Consider the following 27,649-nt stretch of genomic DNA (forward strand, 5'->3'; position numbering starts at 1 on the left):
TTGGACGTGAAGAAAGGGTTTGGATGTGCACCGAGACCTTTGTGCAAATCAGATTCATTTATTTAGATTCCAAGGTTTTGGGTAACTGCTACGAGACATTGTTTTAAAGGATCACGTTTTGGTTCTGCGTGCACTGTTTCCCTGTGCTTTGCTTTCGTAATTGCCATGCGTTGTCTTGCACGTAGGTTGCCGCAGTGCGGGAAGGCATGTCCTGGATCATTCCTGTGCCCCTGCTGTCTCTCCTGACTGCCAAGCAGCTGGAGCAGATGGTGTGCGGCATGCCCGAGATCTCTGTGGAAGTGCTGAAGAAGGTGGTACGGTACCGGGAGGTGGACGAGCAGCACCAGCTGGTGCAGTGGTTTTGGCAAACCTTGGAGGAGTTCTCCAACGAGGAGCGGGTCCTGTTCATGCGCTTCGTCTCCGGAAGGTCCCGGTTACCAGCCAACACCGCGGATATCTCCCAGAGGTTTCAGATCATGAAGGTTGACAGGGTAGGTCATCTGATTTTGAGTTTTCTGAAAAATATATTCATAGGGTCACAGAGATGAAGACAGTTTTCAGAAACTGTTTAAGAAACAAATTGGGTCTCTTGAGCGGTTCTACCAGTAAAGGCAAAGAGCCTCCTGTACAGAACTGTTTGCCTGCGACATGTTGCAAGAGGCTCAATGGAGGAGCTGGGTCAGAGGAGTCGGCCTACACTTCATTATTCTCCCGTGTGTGGTTGCTGGGTTTGTAGCTGTGAGCCAAGATGGGAAAAACATGTATTTGACTGAGCCGCATCTGGTGGGATAAGTAACAGTATTTTTTATTTTGTAAATTGTAACACTTATTTTTATATTTTTTAAAACACATTAAGATTTTTAAGCAATATATGAACCTGTAGATTCTGACAGAAATCTTGACATTCTGATGCAATCTCAGTGAAGTACCTTGATGGAGGAGACAAAAGCAATGCTCCACCTGGGAACCTGCTCACCGGACATCAGACACAATGGATGTATGATACAGCGCATGCTGATTAAACCTAAATGATATATGAAGAAAGATATGGCAGTGATGTTTTAAATCATTTCCACATGGTGTTAGCAGTTTTATTAGCATTAGCACCATTTATGGATTGTCTTAATGGTTTTGTCTTTCTTTTCTTTATTTAGCTATAGTTATCTCCAAGACATTCATAAGTAGTGTTTTGCTGAGCATTAATGGGGAGCACGACCAAAAAAGCTAAAAAAAAAAATATTGGACGTTTCTTAACCCTGTATTTTGCTTCTACAATGACGAGGACAAGGCTGTACAAGTCAGGGCAGTTCGCAATAATGGGTCTTCATGGGCCTAAAACTGCCATCTGTTCTGAAGGAATAGAAATGGAAACATTTGCAGTCATTTCTCTCGAGGCTGCAATGCAATGGGCGGTTAGCCTTTAGAAAACCTGCACTATACAACTAGATGAGAAACACTATTCTTCATGGACGCGTCTTATTTTTGTATTTCCGAACAGCCCTATGACAGCTTGCCGACGTCCCAGACATGCTTCTTTCAGCTCCGCCTTCCACCATACTCCAGCCAGCCCGTCATGGCCGAGCGCCTGCGCTACGCCATCAACAACTGTCGATCCATTGACATGGACAATTACATGCTTTCCCGCAACGTGGACAACACAGAGGGCTCCGACACAGACTACTGAGACAAAAATCCAATCAGGTCACATGGACACAAGGGTTTATGTAGCAGGAAGAATATTGAAACATAAGATGTATCACTTAAGTAGAAATCCTAGATTAAAATCTCTTATGAAGCTGGCCACGTTTTAAATATTTGGTGTTCTTGCAAACGTAATCGATTTTTTTATTTCTCCTTGTGGTTTATTAGCATTTAAAACAATCAACAGGAGCAGTGCATTAAGTGTTTTCTCTTCATTCTTTTTTCAGGGTTCTTTTTTTTACGTTTGCATGGAAATACATGGTTTAACTTTTGTTGGGAAATATGTATAAATGAACCTGCCCAATGGTAAAAAAACAAAACAAATTGTACATTGTGTATAATTTTTCATTAGGGAGAAGCGTTTTACATAAATATTCATATATTTATTTTGTTTTAATTTTGAATTGCCTGTGCCGAGTTTCTTCAAGCAGAAAAAAAAATCAATAAATGCTTAAGTAATATTTTATTTTTTCCTAGTTTTCATGATGTAATACTGAGGATGGTCATTTTGGAATTGGAATATAAAACAGAACTCCTACTGCGGAAATGACAGAAAAATTAAAACAATGTATAACCAAAGAATTAACTTCCATTTGAGACAATCCTATTGAAATGAAATATTGGGTAAATGCACTGATAAGATGCTGAAAGCTCTGATTTAGGAACAAGAACACCCATAAAATAACCATTTTCAATTCAGTTCAGAAATATAAAGAAATGTAATACACTCTTTCACATCAACAAATATAACCACATTTATTTTGAAAGTATAAAATGTCACACTATAAAGGCCACTTTGTAGTGTAAATTAACAACCTGGAACATTGTTCAAAATATTTACACGTAGTAATACCTTTCCCCATTTGGTGGTTTTAGTGTATACATTATTCAGCCTGTACTGAATTACACTTGACCACAGAATACAGTTGGCAGAGTTTTAATAATTTACTTGCAATACAGAAAATGGCAAGAGCTCAAAGATTCCTGGATTGGTGTGTCTTTTGGAGACGGGTACTCGAGGGTGATCTTTCTTCACAAAACCACTTACAGGCAAAGGTTAACATCAGATGTACAGGCACTATTGGCCTGGACCAACTTTCAATATCTGTAGTTCACATTCTTCATAATGGCACCAGTCAGGGTTTAAAACACCTCATCTGTATCTTGTGTGTACAAACACTGGCTTATGCCCACCCATCCTAACCCCAGATAGTTTGGCTCATGACAACTCAACTTAAGAGGGTCTTTTTTAACCTCTGACATGGTATCAGCTTGAGGTAGCAGTGTTGTATCAAAATTAATCTAAATTCTAATATGAAGTAACAGTCACATCATTAATGCTTCTGAGAGCTGAAATTACAAACAAAAAAATGCTGCTTGCACACAATCACAACTCAAATCTATCTGGACAATGACTCATTCTTCTTTTTTACCGAGACATCTTAAAGTGTTCCTAAAACACTTTACTCATACATTCCATTCCCTTATAAAAGTAATGGCTGTGTCTTACAAATACTCATCCTAGCCCCAACTAATCCCCAGCAATGAGTCTTTGTTCTTAAAAAAATGGAAGCTGTTTATATGGAAGTTCCAGAGGAATGACAACAACCAAGCCACTTTCATCTTACCTGTTCTACATCAATAATTCCTTAATTGATTGTTTTTAAAGCTCCATCTATATGTATGCAAAACCCTCTCACATTTTCTCCCCCTCTGCTAGCCTATCTCTACCATTGCAGCTGCCCCTAGGTCCCAGCCTCCTCGTCCAACAGTCAGGAGGCTGGTCCTCAGCCAAGCAGGTTAAGCCAAGTTGCACTCTACCTAATCATCAATAGACCTCAAACATCTCATTCTTGGGTGTCATTCCTCATGCAGTCAATTTCTTATAGAGAAATGCTGATCAGAAAGGTAGTCTTTGGACAAACAACACTTGTCAAAACCAAGAAATGCAAAGTATTCTTGAGAATGTAGAAATTTTTTCACTACTTAATCTCCTTTCTGTTAACCAAACACTCTTTCATCCCAGCAAATTTCAGGTGAATTAAAGATATAAGGTATAATTATAGACTTCTACTACGTCACAGACTCTTTACAGTGAATAATATATTTAGCAACATTTATCACTAATTCGGGGAGTAACTCTTGGCGATGGAAGGTGTCAATACGTACGCCTAGGACTGCACAAATAAGGCGGTTTATCAAAATAAACGCAGCTGACTAAACCTCGGCGTGGGTAAAAAAGTACGGCTCACATTACGACAGATTTACTTTACTTTCACCACCACCCTCTGTCCCCAGACCTCGATGTCCTCCGGAGCCAATACACAAGGCCTACGTTCTCTAGTTTGAAGGTTGGAATGGGTTTGCGGTCGACAGCGTTCAAACCGAACCGATGTCTCGCGTCCTTCCGGCTGCAACTCTAACTTACAGGGGGGCGGGGGTGATGACAGAACCGCTGTCCCTCCCCAAAAAGACCAGAGCGACTTCCTGTACTAAGAGCAGCCCGTTTCCTTCGCGGACCCTGTCCCTTTATGGCTGATGATGCTCTCCGTAGCTTTCAGCAGTCTTTCCAAACAGGGGGCGTTTATCTTCCCCGGCGGCGGGCGGCGGCCGTCGGTGCTGGAGGAGACCACGTTGTCCTGCGTGACGTCGCTCTCCCTGGCCGCGGCCCGGTGGCCGAGTCTCCCCAGCGCATGCTCCACAGAGGGGGTACAGATGGGGGAGGTGTGCAGCCACTTTAAGTTTGTGGATGAAGTAGTGCCGGATGGAGGCAGTTCAATATTTCTGTGGGCTTTGTGGCTCGAAGGAAGAACACAAGAAGACGTGGGGCTGGCCTTTGGAGCATTCCGGGTCATCCCGGAGGGAGACACCTAGAAGGAAAAAACTGTTTTAATGATTGTGATTTTTTTTTCCCCAATTTACACTTGAAAAGCCAGTCCTTATAGTAAATTAGCCATTTCGGACCTACTCTCACTTTGCTTTCAAAATACAGTATGTCAACTGGATTTATATGGGAGCTTTTCTATTCAAGTTTCTGACCAAAAAGAGAAGGATGCTCGTAAGTTTGAGGTACTTTTTTAAAAAAAAGATAAGGAACAATGAATGGAAATTTAGTGGAGGCACAGTGAAGAATACATATTGTAGAACAATCTAGTTTAAGGGTTGAAATGGCTTCTCCAGTGGATAAGTGACTTTGCAATGAAATTGCTAGTGGTCTAAATGGACAGTGAACTCACTGTGTCCAGTGCCACTTCCAACAGAAATCAATACTGCCATCTAGGAATCTCGACTGCTCACAATTACCTCTGAGGTGTGTCAGCGAGGCGGTGTCAAGGGAAATCATATAATTGAACTTTTTTACAAAGCAGAGATCTTCTATGAAATATTTTAACTTGAAAATGAAACGAAGCCCCTGTTCTAAAGGTTATGGAATACGTCCTGCATACAAACCAAACATTCCTTACACTTTCGGTATTAAAAGTGGGTTTTTACATCAAGGAAACTCTTACCAAATGTCCTTTTCTGCATGAAAAGCCACAGCATAATAACGTGCACAAAAACATACCTTCAGCTTCTTTGAGGGAGGGGTGTCCTGGGTCTCCTCATCAAGGCGTTGGTCACTGGGTTTCACATGAGGGAACCAATTCTTCAGCATCACCTCAACCTGCAGAATGATGTTGATGTATCGTTCGCTGCAAGTTAAGAGCAAAGTGTTTTAGAAAGTGCAACACACCGAGAAGACACATCATGGTCATTTAATATTGATCACAACTATTTTTCTGACCACAATATGAAACACACAAAAAAAGACCATTGAGAACATACCCTGTGTGGTCTAGCCAGAACAATATGGATTTGGGGCTAATAATAATGAAATAAAATCCTTTATTCAATAAATCTACTTCAGCACATATCAATGTGGCCTGTCTAAAGGTTTCTTAAGAGATGAAGACGTCATCGAATCCAGTCTTAACATTTTAGAGGGGAGGAATTGTCAAAAAAAATCCTTCGCGAGTTTACTCATAATACAACATACATGTCAAACAGTGATAGGTCAGCTAAGAAGGTCTCAAAATATGCCTTAACGCTGTGCCAAAAGGGTCACCAGAGCTTTAAGTGAATAGTTATAATAACGCAAGGCAGCCTTCCAGAAACTCATTAAGGTAGGATCTCAGGACCAAGTTATCTGCAGTCCTTATTAATTCCAATTACTCTAAGACAGATGGTTAATTGGAATTAGGAAGCATCACATGGCTAGAAGCCACCGGCTGTGCTCCCAGCATGTGCTGAATTTCTGCGATAGATTATCCAGAACAATAACTGCTCAGAAAGACAATTGTATTCCCTCCACAGTTTCACTCCTCCAGGCTGTTACCTATTTTTATTTCACTTGTGGGAATGTGACAATGATAGTAACAACCCAGCCTGATAATTCATGGGGGGAGCAGATATTTCCCTCTTTCGTCTTCGTCTTGCATGTGAAGTGGGCAGCTGGGAATCCAGGAATCTACATTAGCATGGCTTCTGTCATGGAAGCACTAAATTTATACCCCATCCACAAGTGAGGAGGTACTCAAGCATTGCCGAACAAGAAAAAAGGTCCTCCTTTAGGTATTCAGATTGCACGTAATTGATTGCATTTAATAAATGGTTTTACAGCACCAAATCTTCTGCAGCTCAAAAAGTCCAGCACTTTTCTCCAATGACTGTTATTTTATAGGAAAACCAGTTTAGATCAGAAACTGATTTTTCAATAACATGCTTAATCTTATATGCCTTTACTTTTTTCAAAATCATCAAAAACCCAGCAACTGCAAATGAGGTTATTTCAATAAGCTCACTGTAATTCTCATGCTACCTCACCACTCTCCTTTAACATTTTTGCCTGAAGGAAAATCACAGGCATCTTACTGCTGCCTCGAAGCACTACATTTAACATTCCTTGTGGCAAGTGAAGCAATCATTTTCCTAATGAACTAAATGTACTGAAAACTCCAAGACGCTATTCTGTGAAGGTGTGGGAAATCAGACACGCGTTCAAGCAACTGAAAGCTTAAAATCTAGAATAGTCACACTGCTGTACTCCCTGGGAGTTCTGGTGGTCACTGTGATGCTATCCTATACGTTCAAATGACATCATTATAGAGAATCTACAGAACAGAGGAGCCACAGTGTGATTAACCCCACTGGCTGTTGTCCGTAGGGTGGATTTGACTGGCTGGGTAAGCAGTCACACCTAGAGAGAACATTAGAAAACCAGTGAATGTAATTACCCCATGCATGGGTTCTGCAGAACACCCATTATTCTCTGGATTCTGTCCATGGCAACACTCTCTTGGAAACTGCTTAGTCCTAAAAAAAAACAAAATACAAATTATTGTGACTAAATCCAGCAGTGAAGTTGAATGGGTTAATGCAGATTAATATAAAATCACTGCTGTGAAAATGTGTGCACAATGAACAATATAAATTGGAAACATGCAATGTGCATTTTACTCCCATAATACATTTTCATATTGTCTGAGAGTTTGTCAGTAACTGTAATGCTTTTAATGAGACTGGTAACTTGTTAAACTTTGTTTTTAGAGGCTGCTGGAAAGATTTTGAAGTTCAAATTCCTTCTACCCTTTTGTTCCTGTCACTGCCTGTTACTGTAGAATGATGCAAAGTTTTGTTACAGAAATGGAAATGAACTCTTCAACCTGCTCTTCACGTCTTGAACCAACACAAAAAACCCCAAACAATTGGCGTTACTCATCTAGAGGGTCAACTGCTCTCAGTCATTGTGGAAACTCAACATTGTTTCAACAATGTACCATGAGAGTAACTCTATATAAAATCCAGGCTATTATAATAAAGCATGGAATTATGCCTTATATTCACGGGTTTTTGTGCCAAAGGTATGCGTCTTATGGAGACTGAAGCAATGTCTATGTTCAGCCACCTTTCTCACTAAGAGAATAAATATTTAAATTTTGCAAATGTAAAACAGCCAGAACTCATTTTACATTTATATCTACTCATAAGTCTGTGGGATGTAACAGGATGTTTCCGACTGATTCTACTGGAAAAAAAGAAAATGACTGAAAACTTCATGAAAATGACGAATACAACAAGAAAGGAAATCTGCAATGTGAAAAAGCACAAGCTGGCTCTACACATACAGTGCTCTGCAAAGGACTTTGACACCTAAGACATAATCAGGAGTTACAGCACACGTAGTTATCAGAGCATCAGAGATCTACTTGGAGCCTGCACTGGTGTTTACTCATATTTAATTTTATTTAACAATTTAGACTGTTACAATCGAACTGGGTTTCTTGTTGCCCAGACTAAGATGCGTCACTTTACAATCTTAAATTCACATTTATTAGAATCTTCAAAAATGTGAACAAAACAACTTAAGGCACGACTACACAAGAGCAGCCAGTACGAAGGGTTATAGTAGCTAACCCATCACATTTACCAGTTGATTCACTGTCAGGTAGTTTGTCATTCATATTTTTCCCTCTCTATACACCACAAAGCTACTGTACTATAAAATATAGATCCATCAGGACTGTTACAGAAGAGACAACTGGCTAAAACTTCACACATCAAATGCATTTCTACTTAACGAAGGAAAAACACTGAGTGATCAGTGCAAAACATGGCCAATTGTCATTGGTCACAGCCTGATGAAGCAGAATGGTGTTTACCAGTAATCTTATCATTGCAAATGCATTCATTCTGCTTGGTTAATTTTACATTTTCAGGAAACATGGAGCTAACATGAAAATTTGAACTGCATCAAATGTATTATTTACAAGTTACAAGTCATTGAACACAACATGTCCTTGACGTGAGGTCATTTCACAAGCTATGCATCGGTCTTTCAGACTTTTCCAGTTGTGCAGGAAATTATTAATCAGACAGGAAGAGGAAGTCTTGGTAATTACTGCTGTTCTAGTCTGGGGCTGGTAGTAAGAGCACAGTACAAACAAGATGATAAATGTAAGCAAGCAATAATATGAGGGTATATATCTAAGACTGGAAATATCTATGGCATTTAATGTCATTTTACCATATGAAAAGAGTTCATATGGCAATATTGTGTAATTTTCTATACAGAACTACCACAATGAAATGAGAACACAATCTGAACTCTAAAAATATTCCAGTCTGATGCAGGCTGCACGCTTTTCTATCCCAAGAACCCAACAGCTGACCAGCTCTACTGCAAAGCTGCTTTTCCTTTAAATAACTAAATGGGAAAATGAGGCACACAATTTATACTACCCCCAAAGCCCTCAGTTTAATACCATATTTTAATGAATTATGGTAACCTACTAGTGCATCTGAAGGTTGCAGAAAGAAAATGGGACAATACATTTATCTTGGTTAATTCACTTACGCTGTCTGTATCTCCCAGATCGCAAGCCATTCAAGATTGAAGACAGTGGGTGAATGTAGCACTGCAGCTCCATACACTGGAAGAGGAGAACACATCCAAGTCAGGATATTTTCACTGTACATTTTATCCTTTAAATCTCCTTATAGAAGTCTGCTTGTTAAACAATCTTGCATTATGAATTTGATCTTTAAGATGAACTGTAGATGTGTATTTTAAATTTTGGAAAATAAAAACACACTAGCGCATGATAATCAAATAGTAAACATTTTCTTGCTTTGTTATAAATATACCAAAATTAGGAAAAAATACTACAAATAAGAAACAGCCATTTATATTTTTGGTTTACTAAGAAATGTCAAGTTCTGTTATTTATTTAACTTTGAGCAATCTTAATTTGTTAACTTTTAACTTCTATTCATGGTTGGAAGGTCCATTCATGGTCCTTACAACCCAACAAGCTTAATAAGGGAATCAAGCATGATGATCCAATTTCAAAATGTCTTCCCTGTTTTAGAAAGGTATCTAGAGAGAATTTTCCAACTAGGAAGATAAATATTTTAACTGTCAGCATCCAATACTTCAACAAATTCATGTACACATTATAAAAAAGACAGTAACATAACATTTACAATAATGTGCGCCAAAAACACATGCTTCCAATAACCACCAATGTGACCTTTTGACCTAAATGTCAATGTCTTACATGACTTGCATCAGTTTCTAAGACTTGTATAGATCTTCAATTCCTAACCAGCCAGAGAAATAATAAGGGCAAAATACTGAATCACACCTTGCTTAATATTGTTAACAGAACTGTAGGAAACTCCACAGTTATCTCTAAAACATACAGATTTTTAGCAGAAAAAGCTGGTTGATATCTTGGGAAACATACTCTAAAGTCCAGAATTTCCATAAAGAAAACAACCAGCAGGCAAAGGTTTTGTATTACTCAACACCAAACCCAGATTGCTTAACCCAAGGGTCTTCCTGTGACACAAGAGATATAAGCAGCACATTCTATGATCACAGAGTGACAACGTATTGCAAAACAGAATCATCTAAGCTTGAGTAACTATTTCTTAAACAGTCTAGATACTCTGAAGGCCTCTGACTCCTTACATCTAAACAGGCTGTGTGTATCTAGAAATGTCCTGTTTGTTCCAATTATTTTTGTTATTAATCTTGTATCATATATATTAATCAAAACGTCCGTTATGTACAATATAAAATCAACAGATTTTTTTGGTATTGCAGGAGTTACTTAAAAACAGCTTTTCTGCTGTGAACTGTCAGAAATGGAAATCTTTTCATTTTAATGGCTTACACCTTGTTTAAATATTAAATGGCTAATACATCCACAACCCAATTTGAGATTCCAATCTTAATTAAAATCTTCAGCTGTGACCAAAAAATTAACTATTTTGAATTTATGATGATTGGGGAAGGCTAGAAGGCAGTGAGTATGGAGACATGGGTCTGTTATACCGACAAACCAGAGAGGGGCTCCAATAACTCTTCAAGTCAATCTCCTCAAAAAACCCTTAGGGTTTTCTGGACTAAAGGTCTCACTAAAGATCAGATCCTTTATCTAAGAGATGGAAATGCTATTTTACCAAATACAAATCAGACCAAAATTTTACATTAATCCAGGAAAACAAAAACTGAAAAAACTAATTCTGCTCTCTATATGTGAAACATCAAGGAATTAATGGATATTTATTCTCAGCATTAGTGTGGACTGGACCGACAACTGGATGAAATTAAAGTCCAGTTCTGCACTTGAAATGGTGATATTTTCCATACTAGTTGTGAAGTGTGGCTTCCACAGTAAAAGACAGAATGAATTGTTCCATTTTAAAACCAGTTCAAAACAGTCAAACCAGGTCATGCAATTTTAAGGTTTAAGAAAAAACAACAACGGGCATTTTAACTCTAATTCTTTCTGAGACAAGCACACTCTTCCTTTCTCAAATCAACTACTCCAAGGTACTTTTCTGAAAGCAAGGGCACTACGAATTCCCCTCGAGGGAAAGATACGCTCACGCTTGACGAATTAGCACCTGACCTGAAAAAAAGGTGAGAAAGGGGGGTGTCGGGTTGTCAGTTCTGTCACTTTTGTTTTGCCTCTCACGGGTTATTTTCCTGTACTGAACCCAAAAGCCAGTCTCTAAAGCTCACCTTGTGAGCAAACATCCTGTCCTGTTCTGACCCGCCGGCCCGGCCACCTTCCCTGCGCTCCGGGTCCCTCAAGCTCCTGTCCCTCTTCCTGTCCGGAGAGCGCTCGGACCGCTCCAGCGATGGGCAGGACGAGGAGGAGGACCCCTCCTGCTCTCCCTGGAGGGGCTCCATGTCTTTTCTCCTGTCCCAGGACCTGTCGCGCCTGCGCGGGGCTCCAGCCGGGGCGCAGACCTGGTCACTATCCGCACACGTGGGCACGCTGCCCTTGTCCAGGCCACAGCCGTGCCTGCTCTCCGATGGGGCGCGGTTTGAGTGTGGGGCACAAGGCTCCCGAGTGTCCCCGGCGTGGCACAGATGCTGACGAGGTAAGGGCAATGTCCTCCCTGAATCGGCCCGGTCACAATCGGATTCAAACACGCTGTCACTATCATCGTCGCTGGCCAACCAGTCTATGGAGCAGTCAGAATCTGAAGCAGACATCATCAGCCAGAGGGCCTATCCGCCAGTACTCATCACTGACCTAGAAAGACAAAGGCGTGTTATTTCAACGGCTCTGCTGAGGATCTACCTCGTTCATTCATCCAGGGTGCCATGTTGCAGCTTGCAAAATGTGTTGGCCTGGCAGCATGGAATATATACCAGAAACACAAACCTCAACATTCCCGGTACCTTTTGTTTGGGTTCCTGTCCCTCTACATATTGGATCAAGAGGCCAGAAGAAGACCATCAGTCCATTCAACAATCAGCTGAATAAACAGTGGTGAGAGTCATTTTTAATTACTGCAGTATCTGGCGTCATGTTTAGATGCTGTGGTTTGTTCCATGCCTTAAGCAGGTTTTTTTGCATAGATGCACCTACTAATTTACAACTGCTAAATGAAGAAGGGCTCTGCCAAGCAGGAAGATATGAACATGTGCCCGCTGGTAGCACCATATTCCAGCTCTGCTTCCATACAAGACAGATTTAGAGAGATAAGTGGGCTTTTCTGAGCTCATCAACAATGGAACAGGACATCATCTCAGCTTTCCCACCTGTTAATGACATTAATAATTTATCCACGGTTTCCAGCAGAAATGGCCAGTAATAAGAAAAAGGATCAGGAATGATACTTAACATGAAAACATGGCTCATTTAAAAATTAGGCCTTAAATTAGGTCACTAAGCAACCCTAAAATAATAAGGTCTCGTTATCGTAGGCTAAAGTACCGTACGTGAGATTCATTTCAATATTAACTATAATGCAGCCACATTCTGCCCCTGTTGGAAGCACCTTTTTAGGAAGCATTATGAGCTAACGCATTAACAAAAATAGTGTACGACAAACTCAACTGTTTCAGCACTGGAGGAAGCATGATTTTTTTTTTTTATATAACTGAGGCTTTGCAGCACTCCATGTTGCAGAAGACAAAATGAAACAAAGGCTTCACTGAGGTATGAAACCACAGGTGCACACTGAGGTAAATTTACCCATTAACTGTTAATGGGCTAAGCAGGTTAGCTTAGCTAGATCATCATCATATCTTTTTCTTTGGGATCAGAGAGGCAGCTCCTACCCTGGGTAACATATGCTAGCTGTACTGTCAATCAATTTCCATTTTAATGAATGATTCCAAATCTTAAGGCAAGACATGACACAGTTCGTAGGCAAACTAACTCACATTCCATGCTGAAGAATGATTTAAGGTTTCAGTAAACTACAATACAAACATGCAGGAAAACTGCTAAAATGGGGGAGTTTCGAAGAGCCAGTTTTTAGGCGTTTGTTCAAGAATCGTGCAATGATCACCACTTCAAACATTAAGTGCAGAAAGAATACTAAATATGGTGCCTTCCTTAATCTTAAAGACATCGTAAAAACCTGAAAAAACTGAAAGCATCTTCATTCTTTAGCATACAGCCTGACCATAAAATGAAATGGAGTAGAATTAAAATAAAAAGTAAAAACAAATAACCCAGGGTCACACACAAAGACTTTTAAAAGAGCCTTATAAATCCACAAAACTTTGCTATTCACCAAACAAACCAAAAAAAGAAAAATCTACAAATAAAAATGTATCATAAATGAAGTGTTTCCTGCACTTCTACATAACATTCCTTCCATATATAAACAGTTTGAAACAGCATCATCTTAATTTAACACAATTAAAATCGTCCAACTATCAACCATCAAAATCTAGAAAAGGTATTTTTTTACATTTGTGTCCATTTCATCTTTCAATTTATAAACTTTGAACAGGCTAACTGGCAACGAAAGTGCAACACAATTTATTTTTGTTAAGTGCATACTGTAAGTACATTCCAGTTACAGGTCTTTAAAGGCTTCAATGAAAATAAGTCTTTACACATGAACTGGTTAATCCCCCCTGTTTAAGGAGACCGCTGATCTGAGCCCTGGGATACCGTTATGTAACAACAGCATAGTAAACAAACCATTAATGGTAACATGCTTTTACGAAAACAAACATCTGGATTAAAGGAAACGTCTTAAAAATGTATCAAGATAACCAGTATAAACCGCAGAATTACAAGATCTTGTTGGTAAATCTTCCATGCAGGAGAGATTCATTTAACGTGAACTGCGCAAACCTTACATCTACAGGTTTAGGGGAGATGTTTCACAAATGCGAAATGAACAACCTCCCCTGACACCTGCTTCTCCTGACGATCAGGGTATTTGCGAGTATCCACAATCGTGCCTGTTGGTCTCGGCCATCTCCTCATCCCCTCACTCCTTCCCCAAACCCTCATAAAGGAATGCATGATTCAATAACGGAAATTACTCCATTTAAACAGCCCAAACGGAAGCTCGACAGAAAACCGTACAACGCTAGCAAACTCGAACACAGACGTTAATTGAAGCATTCACTGAAAATCGGCCGTCTTTAAATGGGCATCACTGCTTATTGAAGAAATTGTAATATTCATTTGAATATACCGTATGCACGTTTAACTTAACCCAACAACACTGGACATTTTTCAAAGAGTTCCATAATCATGTCGCATTATTTTCTATTGATATAATACTTGACCTTTACTTGCTAGAATAGTTGTAATTAATTTTATTTTTAATAAATTGTAGGACCAGTGTTTCCATCCCAATTCCATCGGTGCATGAGACTTTAAAACAATTTTAAAAAGAAAGGCGCCGTACAGTTAATTTATTCACACCACAATTCAAAGGTTTTGGAAGTTTATAAACGTATAGCGTTTCCTTCTGCAAATTCCTTCGGTCGAATCTTTCAGACGACCATACCCTCCCTGCCCGCACACTGCACATTTTAGCTCGTCTGCATAACGTGATGGTTTGTCTCTTAAGGTGATACCAATAAACTCAAAGACAAGACTTTATTCACAGCTGGCACCACAGGGGTTGTAATTTGGCATAAAAACAGCCAAACTACAGCAGAACGAGAACCGTGCAGAATGAGGTAAGAGACGGACCCGCCACATTTTCCAGCAAACACAAACGACCTCATCCGTCACGAGAGTCGAGACTTCGGCTAGTGCAAATATTTAAAGATTAAACTAGGGCTGCGTCGTGAGGAAAACTGCAAAACGGAATAACCACAGCACGTGTGCGCCAGGTGTAAAAACTGTCAGACCTAGCATAATAGTAATGGTCAGATGAAAAGTTTAATTCAATCACAGGGCCCTTATTTTTATTTTACCCTAACACCCCGATGATGTCAATCAAATAAAAGATGCGGAAACAAAAGTAATGCACTTGTTTTCCAACTAGCTACAGATTAGGCACTGAAACATTGCTATTTATTAAATTCTTCTTAATCACATCTAAATAAATAGCTGTGTAGATGAAACGCTCGTTTTCCGCCCTGCCTTTTTTATTTTCTCTCTTGTATAAGAATGAAGAACTTAGGACACATCCAATAAATCGCAGGACTGCTACATTAAGGGATGGATTAAAATGCCGGACTCGATACATGTATAAAGAATTCAGTTACCTTGTCTACCTTTCTTTCAAACCGGACCTTTGAACGGTGCGCACTGTAACACTCCTGCCTTGACTGTTCCCAGGGTATTCCAGAGCAAGTCTGAATACATCTTGATATAAAATGTTACGTAAGTTGAACTTCAGATCGGTTTTTTTTTTCCCCCCCCATGCACACGTGTCTGACATATTCCTCCTCCTGTCGGCCTGGGTAGCATGCGGTTATATGAAGCGACGGTATCATACCTTAGCAGAAGTGAGTGAATCGCGCTTTCCTTTGTTCAGCAGTAAATCCACGCACTGGAGTGCTGTAGCAGCCAGTCGCTCCAGCGAGCTGAGGTGGGTTCAAGGATCTCGGCCGGCGGAGGCACCCCCGTGTAACTGCTCCCAAGGCAACGTGTCTGGGGAGGCGGGCGCAAACAGGCGCAGGTTTGTGATTTGCGCTTTCAGACCAGTGTCTGACAAATGGAGCTGGCGATGGAGTCCACCTCCACCCGATAGGCGAGGAAGGCTTACATATTTAAATGACATGGAAATTACGAAAACACGTGGACACGGGGATCGGTTTCATTGCGACAGGCTGGGGCTGAGAGTCAAACTGTGTTTTTCTTTTCTTTTGTTCTCGGTGGCTAACTTTTCCTCCCTCCTGATGCCGCCCGGCTCGCTGCGCCGCCGGAGGGGGACGCCTTCCGCTCCCGAGCGTTACTCCGACTGGCGCCCATGGTGGCAGCAAAGCCAGCGGGCATCTGTTGCAGTGAAGAGAACTAAAACTTTGGCATCGTTTTATTAAAATGAATTGGAAATGAACATTCGGTGTAATCGTAGACAAGGCAGGGGCTAAAAGAGATGGGGGGGAAATGGTCGGTTGTAAAGTGCCCTTCAACGGACGGTTGAAATTCGCCCTCATTTAATTTATGTCAACCGTAGTTAAAGGCCGTAGGCAGTGCCTGTCTAATGACTGGGGTGTACAGAACAATCTGTGATTTCACAAGCGCACAAATGCAGGTGTGGCGATATCAGATTGGCCTGGTAGGAAGATCATTGCTGTGTGGATAGTTAATCCGATTGCGCCACCGCAGAGCGACCTGGCCTTGCCTTCCGCATTGCGTCCTCACAGCACAATAGGCAGTTGCCTATTGTGGCCGGCCACCGGGATGAATGAGTGAACGGGTGGGAGGGTGAGTGAATGAATTGCACCCACGCCCGGGGACACCGTGTCTGCCATCGGGACACGTGCGCCCCGGCTCGCTGGCACGGCGCGGTGTTGACATTGTAGATCAAGTTGCTTAGTGTCTGCCGAGCTGTACCTGTTTTATAAACTTTGCCCCCACTTGATTAAATTGTTACTTTTTTAAAAAACGCCAACTAGAAGAAAAAGTAAAGCATCCGTTGCAAGATAACCAGTAAAATGATTTAGGGAATACATCCCACCAAAGCAATAGTAACCGCGAATAAATCCCCCCTCACCACACACACACACCTTTCTTAAAGTTAAGAGAATGACATTATTAAGATTTTTTCTAAATTGATAATGTAAATGTTAAAGGAGTATAAGATGCATTTAAAGTTGCATTGGCGTGGGCCTTTTTCGTGGTGTCCTGTTTCACTGAGCTCATGCTTTATCTTGGATTAAAATAATTAAATCCCTTTACCGTTTCGTTAGTTCTTTATGTATTGAGAAAAATCTTGAAATACTTTAAGATTAAAGAAGTTTTTCAGTAGAGGGTTGCATAGAGTCTCTTTCCAAAGTTCTCCTAACTCCCCTAAAAATTCACGTTCCTTTGATTTTCGACAGGCCTGTAACTACTGTCCCGAACGATCAGAAATGTTTGATTTGACTTCTAGAGAAAGCGATAAAGATCACAGTAAAAAGGTGGAAGAAATGTTCCTCTTTCAGACCGTTTTTAAAACTTAGTTCTCTCTTTTTATAGGATCTTTATGTCAAGAGCAGAAAAGCCACGTTTAAAGTTTTGCTTTGGAAAGGAAGTTGTGTTTGACGTGGGACCGAACTGACAATAGCAGACGACGTGAGCTCTAAATTTAAACCCACCCGAAATGCCGGATCTTGCGTGTTTTAAGCATTTACAATAACTGTCCTTTCAACATTTTAACCAGGGCCTTTCATTTCTGGAGCGCAATCAGAAGCAAATCTTTACACACCAAACTGAACACACTAGTTAAATACTGTACTTTCAGTGCTGAACACGCCTCCATAATATGAATTAAATCGCGGATACAAAATCTAAGATATAAATACTATACAAAAAATCATTTTAATTAAGGTCTTGACAAAACACAAATCTCCAAACGTGTTGCTAATAACCGCTGCGTGTTTCAGGTTCTGTTTCGCTTTCTGTTTGAATGTGTTGAATCGAGAATTTCATTTGTAACCAGTTCGACCTATATGTAGCTGACAAATGAGATAATATGTCACAATATTCAGCTTAATAGTGTATCTTTGACAAGGTTATTGTCTTCATCTTGTACCAAAAATGGCCCTATATTTCCTTTCCTTTGTGGTCATTTCACAGTTGATAGTAGACTTTCGTCCTTGAACTGTTGTGTGTTTATCTCAGATTCCTGTTTCCGCAGTGATACTTTGATACTGGCTTACCTTTCACCACAAAATGTGAATCTAAACTAATATCTATTAAATTATCAATAGTAATATTAGTGTTTGCCATATGCTATCAAGCTATTTTTGAGGAGCATTGCTCCAAAACAAAAATACATAATTTTCTGCCTTTGTGGAGGTTTTTTTTTCATAACCAATGGAATGAAGGATTTCTCTGTTCGTCATCCCTTTCATTGTCTCAGAAAAATGTCACTTCTGGCAGCAGCTCATTTTTAATCTTTCTACCAGTTGTGCTGTCTGTCTGGAAGTAGATGATTTTGCTAGGTTGTTTATTTGCTTGTTGTTCAGGCTTGAGGTTTGAGCCAGCACGCAGTCACGTCTTTGAACCCGGCGGCGGAAAGTTCTGCTTGTGTGAGCCGCGTCTCTGTCTTTTCTTATTTTTAGCTGATCGTTACGTGAATGAAGCAGATCTGAAACAGGGAGAAGACACAGCCAGTGACTCACGAAGGCTCTCATTTGCTGCTTCCAAACTGTTCTGGTGAGAGGCCAGATGAGGATGTGGAGCCTGAAGCGAATGAGTCATAACCCCTCACAGAAAAACGTGAGTCGAAGTGGGAGACACCCGCCCACATCCTCTCCTTTCAGTCCTTGGCTTTTTAATTGAAAATCATGGTTAATGCAATCACTAGCAGGAACAAAGTGTCTCTTTTCCTCCCCCCCCCTCTTTTTTTTTGGTTCGAAAGAATTCCACGTGAGCGGTGAGGCTGTGAAAACGGCAGAGTGCAATTTGGACAGAGACGCCCTCCAGACAGTTTTAACAACGGGGTGCAATCCTGTCTGGTTCAAATGTGTGCTGGGAGAGGTTTCAGAAAGCCTGATGTTTCTTTATGGTAGTTGGTGGAGCCATTTATAGAGCTACAAGTTGGCAATCACTGGTTAAGTTAAAGGCAGGTTAGATACAGTTCCAGCAGTTCATAAATTTAGCCTATTGAGTGCCAACGAGTTTGTCATTTAAACCGAGTATGCAAAAGGAGCAGTGTTTGCAGACCCGTATTTAAAACATTATTATTGGAATCCTGATTGTTTTTCACTGCTGTCTCCAAATGAAGCTGTGAGCCTTCTGAAAAAAAACCCCATGTACAACCCATAGCCCCCACCCCTGCTTTCTCAATGCCTTCTACTCAAAGGACACGCTTTTATGAGCATTTTGTTTCTTGTTTAGATTGAAAAATGAATGTGAAAGCAGGTGCTTTTTGTCAGTGTAATGTGTCAAGTTTCCCGGTTTCTTTCTGCCATAGATAAAATAACACATGTAATCCACAGTGCAAGCAGAAATGGCCCATTTTCTATTTCTGCCATTTACATGTGGCAGTTCATGTGAAAAAAATAATAATTTCAAACCTCCACATTTGGGCCTGTCTGAAACCACATTCTCATACTGACTGATTTAAATATTCTTTTACAGATCTGGCAACATATCTCTAAGAGTTTAACACCTGTCTTCACGTACAGATGTCCAGCTGTTCCAACCTCCCTCTCTGCCCCAGGCAGACACTACAAACAAGGAGATTCTCATTTCAATATCCAACAGGCTTTTCTTCATTTCACATACTAAGCTGATCTAATTCTGTGATCACTGGAACTTAATAATCTTTTTACAATTGAGGATTCAAAAGAAGCTTTTGATTGAAGTTATAGTTCGAATATTTTGAAGTCCAGAGCAAAATCACAAAACTAAGAAACTAGTCAATGAGGGGAAGTAATAATGAGACCAACAGAAAGCTAGGATATACAGTTAAAATGTAGAAGTTAAATCAAAAGAAATAATAAGACTTCATTAATATATTAACTATTGTGTTTTTGTTTTCTTTACCTTGTTATGTTACACATAACATATTGCTGCTCTGGATGTCCAGAAAAGTCTTGAACAGTGAAGACTACAAGAAAAGTGATTCCAATATTCCCAATCTTCATTGTGAATTGATGAATTGATGAATTGATGAAGTCAACCCACCGGTAGTCCTCAGAATCAGGTTCAAAACACGAACCTGAGAACACAGGTGGAAGCTATGGAGAAGGGCACCACTGTGTCAGAGTCACAGAGCTGAGAACAGCAGGCACTTCTCTACACAAAGATGAGTGGGAGCATGGAACAAGTAGGGAACCGTGCAAAGGCTGGGTGAGACTTTTAGATCAATTAGCTACTCACAACTAAATGAACTAGATGGACTGAATGCTTTCTTCTTTTTCGGGTTTTCCTTGTGTTTTCATGTTCCAGCACAGGGCCTGTGTTTTAAGCAGGTCAGGGGCGGCTGGATCATCCTGTGCCGTGTATTATCAGACCCATCCCATTACAGTTCGGTCTGCACTTCGAACCAGTCCTCTACTCCTACATGCCAGGCCTCTTGGATTCTTCCAGCTGAAGCCCCACAGTCTCAACACGTACAGGTATGGTATTCGTGAAAAAAGCCAATCCAGTTTAATTAACCACACTTTTTCCTGACAATGCCAAACATCATTTTTTGAAAGCCTGTCACAGGACACCAATACAGATGACAGCCTGTAAGGAGGCATTCCTTCTTGGTGACGTGCAGAAACCCAGCATCTCTTCACCACTGAGTCAGGGGCGTAATGAGTCACAGAGCTGAGAGCTGGCACTCCGATTTAAAAGAGCTTTCACAAAGCAGGGATGATTCACACGTGGATCCGGAAGCATGCGAAGAATCACTCTTTTTTGGTCTCATTCATAAAAAGAAGAAAACCTTGCCATGTTCTTTTGCATACTCGGTCTCACAAAGACTCTTTTAATCAGTCTTTTCAAGTTTGTGCCCGCAGATGATAACGCAGAGCTATTTATCACAGACATTTTTTGTAAAATACCACCCAGTGACGGCCTTTACATCTCCAAAGACTAATTAAAGATAAAAACTGGATGAATATGCAGTTACAGAAACCAAGCCCTCCTCCTCTGATGAGGATAATGGTTTTAAACAGGTCTGTGGTGAAGGAACGCGTTTCTGCACTGCTTCATTTAGCAGCTGTTCCCTGCTCTTTGAAGGCAAGCAGTGCAGGTTTGGTCTAGTTTATTGGTGTACCACCCCCGCTTTTCTTTTCTTATTTGAAAGAAGAGTGCTCTCTTCATCCAGGTATTGGTTTTGTGTTTCATCACAGGGATAGATCAGATGGCACCAAAGAATCTGAGAACCTGCCTACTGTGTGCCCATCATCAGGGTATTTTCTGGCATGACAGCTGGTTATTGATGTTCACGATTTTGCACGTTACACAGTCGGAGGGATGAATAAATTGTAGCCCGAGCTGTCCCAGAAGCTGCCATACAGAAAGAAGCATGCTGTGGTTGTCAGTAGCACGTGAGGCAGTGTAGACAGTGAAAACCGAAAAGATTCCCAGTGCTCAGTTCGTTAGTGGGAACAAAACAGGGATTAAAGAGATCATTCAACCAGGAAGCAGACGGCACCACAGATGACCACAGTGAAGTCATGCCTTACTTCACCCAACTTTAAAATGTCTTTTGTTATTAGTAACATTTACTTTGTTCATTAAGGACTGAAGTTCTCCAGTCCGCTTAACTACAGAAACCAAGCTGAGCTCAGGTCTAATGAGCCACTGTGGCTCTGGTATTGACTTTACCTTACAGTGTGACAGAAAACATTAAGCATTTCTAAGAATTCAATTCAGACTTTGCTGAAATGATGAATGCAAGTACAGGGTTGAGAAACTCTTTCGTTTGTGCTTGGGAATTTTAATAAATATGCTTTTACCTACTCCTGCAATAAAAAGGTAAAATGGTTCAGGGATCTACTGGATCCATGAAGTTGTAGGTTTCGTGGTAAAAAAATTGGTTATAGTACCACAGCCAATCCAACACACACACACACACGCTGGAGAAGTGAAATTGTTTTTTTTAAGGATTTCTAAAGAGGAGTAAGCAATTCAATGTACAGTAGTATCTGTTTGTTTTTATGTTCTTGTGTCCTGTGCACCCTATGCTGTGTAAATGCACAAATATGCATCCTGAGATTAAGTTGCAGAAAGACATTTGGGTCATATGGACTGTATAAAAAATGACCACCATATTATTCTTGTATATTGAATTGGCATTAAATTGGGTAGCACAATACTAAGGTAAAGCATTAGGTATTTTATTTTCAAAGACATAGTGCTGCTTGCTCTTTATATTCTTGTTAGATCGTACTAGAGGGAGAAGAGCCTGTGAAAACTGAAAGTGTGAGTCAATTATAGTCACTTTTATCATGTGAAGGCAGTGTTAGTCACAAACACCCTGCCAAATCATAGTGCTCTTTATTGACTTTAAGAACATGACAATTAGTCTCAGCTAAGATGTGTCTTGGCAAGCTCTGACTATTTTCCAATTCATCAGCTCAGCTCAGTGTTTCACCACACTGGACAAAACAGATTTGATGTAAAAATGATTTACATTTAGATTAAAAAAATAAACTTTAGAATTAAACTAAATAATCGAATTACTGTCCTAAAGTCTTATTAAAGGCCTGATTCATAAACAGTGCTAAATGAAGTACTAAAAGATGCAATAGCTTAAACAGCAAGTAAGAAACAATAGCTTCTGAAAACCATTGCAGGTCAAAGCAACTATTCTTTGTGAAAAAATAATTAACTAGACTCGGATACCATAAAGAAAACTGTCCATTGCAGCTTTACTTTTAGCTTTTAATGATCTAATAATACATATTTTAAAATAAGTCATTTTAAGTGATTTAATAACATCTATTTAAAGAACTAAGAATTTGTTTGATCCCTTTTAAACAAATATTGCCATTAATTTGCTTGTCTTCCATTCCATTATTAAGCGTAGTTAATAATGCCTATGGCAGGGGCTAAAGTTTGTTTCAATTCACCTATTCGTTCAGCAACAAAAGTTACCACAAGCGCTCCAGCTCAGAAGTACCAAATTGCCTGCCGCCAGCCAGTGTCTGTCAGTTCTTCACAAATCGTCTGTTTCTCCCAACCGTGTGAAAGGTTAATGGGCACACTGGTGGAAAGTGGGCTCAGTCTCAACAGCAATTCGAAGGCCTTCGGTTCAACCCTGTGGGTGGTACTTTAAAGGTCTGCTTTCCCCTTTTTCCTGAAGATGCAGAAGTCAGTCACATGTCCCCAGGAAATTTAGCCCAGCCCTGTTTTCAACACTGTTCACATGGAGGCTGAATCTTTGGCAAGGAATCACAACTGAATCTTTAATGGCAGTTTGTAAATGTCTGAACCACTGCCAGTACAATTCAAGTGACACCGAGATATCTAGCTTCAAGGCTGAAAGCAACATGTGACTGGAGTGTATTTTAACACAGTTATGTAACTTCAGATCAGTCCACATACAGATGAGTAGGCTACACATGATGCTGAAAACCGTGAAGGCTCCACCAGTGAAATTAGCTTTATGAATTGTTGCATAATTCTTCACAGAGTCTCCCTTATCAGCAATGTCATTTGCTGTGGCTTGTATCTAAATGGATGTTCTGTATTTATGTGCACTGCTTCTCATTTATTACATCTACAATTTATTTTTCAATTGGTTCCTTTATCTTTGTTCTGTACATTTCTGTAAATATAGTAGGTTTATGTGTGTAAAATGTTCTAGTTCTCGACTTTTATGATCATGTTATTTCAAATACAAATATTTTCTTCTTCTTTATTTTTAAATATAGTTTTTCAAACTTTCCTTCTACATGTGTAGAAGTGCATCTCATACTTGAAGATCACCACACAGTGGTGCCATCGCCAAATCAACACCACAGACCAGTGTACGTTTGACTTGATGTACATGTGAACATGTCCTTTTGTCTGTCCATGTGGGCATTTCTGTGTAGGTCTTTAATAAAGATGCCTACTTTTGTATTCACCATATGACAGCACTACAGTGGCTGGATTCGCACCGATAAATTTCAACTGCTGATAAACGGCACTAGCAGTCAATTCCACAGATGCTGATAAGGTGTAGTCTGCTTTAGGTCTCTCATGAAGCTAAGAGGTTATATCTCATTCCCAAGGACAAACATTGGCAGAACACCAAAGAGTTAGTCACAGCAAAGAGCTGAGCATAAGAAAAGTACAACTAGACCTGCAGTCGTCGTCCATTTGTCCTCAGCTGCATGATTATGTTTAGATACCAATGGAGAAGTGGGTTTTTATACTCATTTATAATGTTACAGAACATTTACTTCAAGATAAATGAACCGATAGATTATCTTAGCACATACGGCAGCTAAAGATTCCATGTTAAGTTGATGTTCAAATGGTCCAGAGGCGAGACTGCAGTCTGGCCACTGATAACCAGTTTTGTGAAAAGTATTCAGTATTGACACAGATAGAACTGGAATTCTAACCAACTTGAAAATGGAAATGTGTCACTTCTAGTCATTATCATTGCCTGTATGGCTATGATTCAGTTAGAATAATATTTCTCCCTGCACTGCAACTATCCTTAGGCAGTGATCTGTGTTTTGTGTTGAGCATACGAACAAAAACGTGGGGTTTACATAAGATATATTTATTGGGCTCCAGCAACTATGACCATACAGTTGCATAACTTTGCGAGGCCCATATTAGGATTATAATTCTTTTGTTTGGACTCCATCCCAAGCCTTAAAAGTTAAAAAGTACCTGGACTGTTTCCAGAAACCACTATTTTTTGTGGGATAGCCTTGAGTAGAAGGGGCGCTGTTTCTGGCTGGAGTTCTTCTTAGTGAGGCCAAGCCTTTGAAAACGTTCAGGCCCCTTCAAAAAGCAGGCATTGACAAGCTCCAATAAGTGAGCTAATTGGTCGTAATTATTCTTATTTCATCATCTTTGATCTCATTTTAGAAGCATGTTACATTCTGGTAAGGTAATACCACAGTAAGCAAACGGATAATAGATTTAATCATTGATTTGTGAGATTTATAACATTTTTTACAATAAAATGCAGACATTTGAAGTATAAGGTTTGCATGTTTGAAGAAATGGATGCTGAACATTAAGGTCCAGTACACCACAGAAAAATGCTAAACAAATGAACAGTAAAGGAACACAATGTAGTAAGTGCTGCTATAATTCTGTTTTTTTTTTTCCAAAATGCGCATAGACAGGACTAATAAATCTGAAACTGAGTGTTTTCCAAAGTACAGAGAGTGAAAGACCGATGTTATGTTCTTGTAAAACTGGAATGACTTAGGAAGAACTTGTCTGTCTTTAAAAGTTCTTGGAAGAAGACAAATGACCTTTTCTTCGGAGATGAGCAATAAGAACACCAAACACTGGAGAGAACTAAAGACTAGCAAACAGCTTTAGTCATTGTGGCAGATCTATCCGGGTGGGCAGTCCGGGCGTCTCGGCTTCACTGGTTCTGATGTCACTGTGTGTCATCAGCACACAGGGATAGCACTACTGGGGCCAGTGGGAGATGCTAAATCCCTGCGGGACCTGGCAGCATGCTGAGCTGAGGACAGGGAATAGGTGACTTTTGCCTTCTGATCCTGGAGCAGATCTGGAGTGTGGAGTGTGTCTGACCCCTCCTCTGACCTCAAGGACTTTGCTGCCCTGTGAAATGGGAGCCGGGTGCACTTCACACTTCATACAGCCCATTAAAAGTGGAGACTTACAGGTCTACATTTTAAGTTGATCACTGCTTTTCCCTCATTCTGAGTAAGTCTTTCTTTAGTTCTTGCTTTTCAGTCTCGCTATGTTTTACATTAGGCCTAAATAAGAAGAAGTCAAGAGTCAGCAGCAACAGTTGTTTTCAGCAGCAACACTGAAGTCTGCAGCTTAGTTAATGTGATTTCGAGAGCCTATATGCAAATCTTCAGTATTGTTATTGTTTAATAAGGTTCTATCACATCCATATCTAAATATTAGACAGAAAACTGTAAAATGCAGGAAGTGCAACTGTATTATCAGATTTTCCTTCATTCTTAACAGATGGTTTATAACATAACCCAGTGTAGAAAAAGACATCACCCACACCACAGACCACAGGGAAAAGAGATAGCTGCCCTACATTCGATGTGTATTTGTACATTTCATGGCAATCAAATAATTTGCTAGTGGCAGACTCTAACCCAGCTGGTACCTGATGAAGAATGAATAATGCCTTTCTTCCATTTTTGATATTCTGTATAATGGGGGCTGAGATATTGGACACATGATTGATTCAGAACCTCCAGGGAAGTTCCACCAGTGTCTTGGCCAAATTTCCCCCTAGCCTTTACCAGTCATGGCCTCCTAATAATCCCCATCTCTGAACTGGCTTCATCACTCTGCTCTCCTCCCCACTGATAGCTGGTGTTGGGTGAGTGTACTGGAGCACTATGGCTGCCGTCGCATCATCCAGGTGGAGCTGCACACTGGTGGTAGTAATAATAATAATAATAATAATAATAAAAATAATAATAATAATAATTGCTTACACTGGACACTCCACTCAAAGTGCTTTATAGGTAATGGGGCATCCCCTCCACCACCACCAATGTGCAGCATCCTGGAGAGGGGTCCCCATTACTGAGTGGAGTGTCCAGAAAAGCGCTATATAAGTGTAAGACTTGAGAGTGAGGATGGGTGAGACAAGTCATCGTCAAACATCCTGCTGTTAAGAGGTTTCCTTTGCTCTATCACAGTGCTTTCCCCTCCCCTCTTCCACAAAGCCAACCAACCCTCTCGAAGATCGACTAACATAGTTGCCTGATGAATGTGAACAATTTCAACATTGGAAAAATGGCCTTGAAGTTTTAATTAGCTACATCTATGTAAAGCAGCATGGTTTGGGTTTGTTTTCTATAAGGAGTGAAACACTCTGACCCATCTGTAATTAGTACTGAGCCTTTTTGAAACTCTACTCTAGCTTCTTTTCTCCACAGGGATTGTAAATATCACTACTGTAACAATAGTATGATTTAATTCCATGTATAATCTTTTAGATCAACTTGCTGTATGATAAATGGCATCTTATACCAGCAAATCAAATTCAAATGTGTTCTTTAAATTGTAGTTGTGATGTGCGTTTACTGGTGGGCTGAGCTTTTTTAAGGTAATTGATTTCATTTTAAACTGAAGGATAAAGGAATTAGACTTTCTGACTGGGGTATAGTTAGCCCTGGACTTAGTAAATACCAATCCACAAGCATGCACACACAAGTCAAGGTCAAACTCCGTTCCTGTGCTACACAAAGGAAATCAGCTTGATACATTCCAGCTGCCTTCATGCTTCTGCTCACTTTTAGCCTATTTCAGCACATAGTTCTGTGTTATTTGCATAGGTACCAATTCACCAAGAAACAACTGGACAAGAACATTATCTCACACTTCATAATGTTTGAATGCTCCTCCTAATTTGTTTATCAACAGGTTGTGCCCTGTGCTTGTTATAATTTTATACAAACTTACATATTTATTGAAAACCTTAACCTTTATGCTTTACACTCATTTATCTTCAAATTAAAATTAAAAGGGCATGTGTCAGACATGAGTGAAAAGAAAAAGGGTCCTATAAAAACACAACAAAACTGCATGTACAACATAAATACAGTACACAGAAAATAATAAACATATTTTAACTGAACAAGTTTCTGGTTATGACAAAGGAGGAGGGAGGATGGTGGATCCAGATTACTGTGTAACTATTCTTACTTTTGGAAGGTCTGTTTTAGAACTGAATAGGTTTATCAGTTGGGGATACCCTGCAAGAGAGAGAATTGCTTTGAAAGTCAAAACAACTGAATAGCTACTGACGCTGAAAACCAGCCTGACTGAACGTATTGCATTCTTCCACATACTGAGAGCACAGAAAGATGGGAAGTTATGGCTCAGATACATGGTTGATCATGCAA

The 27,649-nt window shown here is 40.1% G+C and overlaps 2 protein-coding genes and 1 long non-coding RNA gene across 11 annotated transcripts in view; 2 read left to right on the plus strand and 1 right to left on the minus strand.

Moving 5' to 3' along the window:
• The window catches only part of herc1 (HECT and RLD domain containing E3 ubiquitin protein ligase family member 1), a 64,825-nt gene extending 62,663 nt beyond the window's left edge, over positions 1–2,162 (plus strand). For all 8 annotated transcript variants that reach the window (XM_088641641.1, XM_088641640.1, XM_088641644.1 and 5 more), the window contains 2 exons: positions 186–491; positions 1,499–2,162. In XM_088641641.1, the coding sequence (XP_088497767.1) occupies positions 186–491; positions 1,499–1,684 (492 nt within the window). In that variant the 3' untranslated portion in view covers positions 1,685–2,162. The remainder of the gene's footprint in view (positions 1–185; positions 492–1,498) is intronic.
• Positions 2,163–2,431: 269 nt separating this feature from the next.
• ciartb (circadian associated repressor of transcription b) lies at positions 2,432–15,617 on the minus strand. 2 transcript variants are annotated; one of them, XM_088641648.1, is made up of 6 exons: positions 15,469–15,617; positions 11,273–11,792; positions 9,095–9,170; positions 6,975–7,053; positions 5,267–5,393; positions 2,432–4,571 (listed from the first exon to the last, which is right to left on the minus strand). In XM_088641648.1, the coding sequence occupies exons 2-6, from the start codon at positions 11,753–11,755 to the stop codon at positions 4,194–4,196; spliced, it is 1,143 nt and encodes a 380-aa protein (XP_088497774.1). In that variant the 5' UTR covers positions 11,756–11,792; positions 15,469–15,617; the 3' UTR covers positions 2,432–4,193. The 2 variants fall into 2 exon arrangements, with proteins under 2 accessions (XP_088497774.1, XP_088497775.1); XM_088641649.1 differs by lacking the exon at positions 15,469–15,617 and adding an exon at positions 15,236–15,406.
• On the plus strand, positions 15,515–25,672 carry LOC148659430 (uncharacterized). The gene is made up of 5 exons (XR_015940472.1): positions 15,515–15,651; positions 18,242–18,398; positions 19,263–20,245; positions 23,498–23,593; positions 25,027–25,672. It is a non-coding gene; the product is annotated as an uncharacterized LOC148659430 (long non-coding RNA).
• Positions 25,673–27,649: the final 1,977 nt, after the last annotated feature.

The sequence above is a fragment of the Lepisosteus platostomus genome, chromosome 7 (assembly GCF_059453375.1).
Source record: "Lepisosteus platostomus isolate fLepPlt1 chromosome 7, fLepPlt1.hap1, whole genome shotgun sequence".
NCBI classification, from domain to species: domain Eukaryota; kingdom Metazoa; phylum Chordata; class Actinopteri; order Semionotiformes; family Lepisosteidae; genus Lepisosteus; species Lepisosteus platostomus.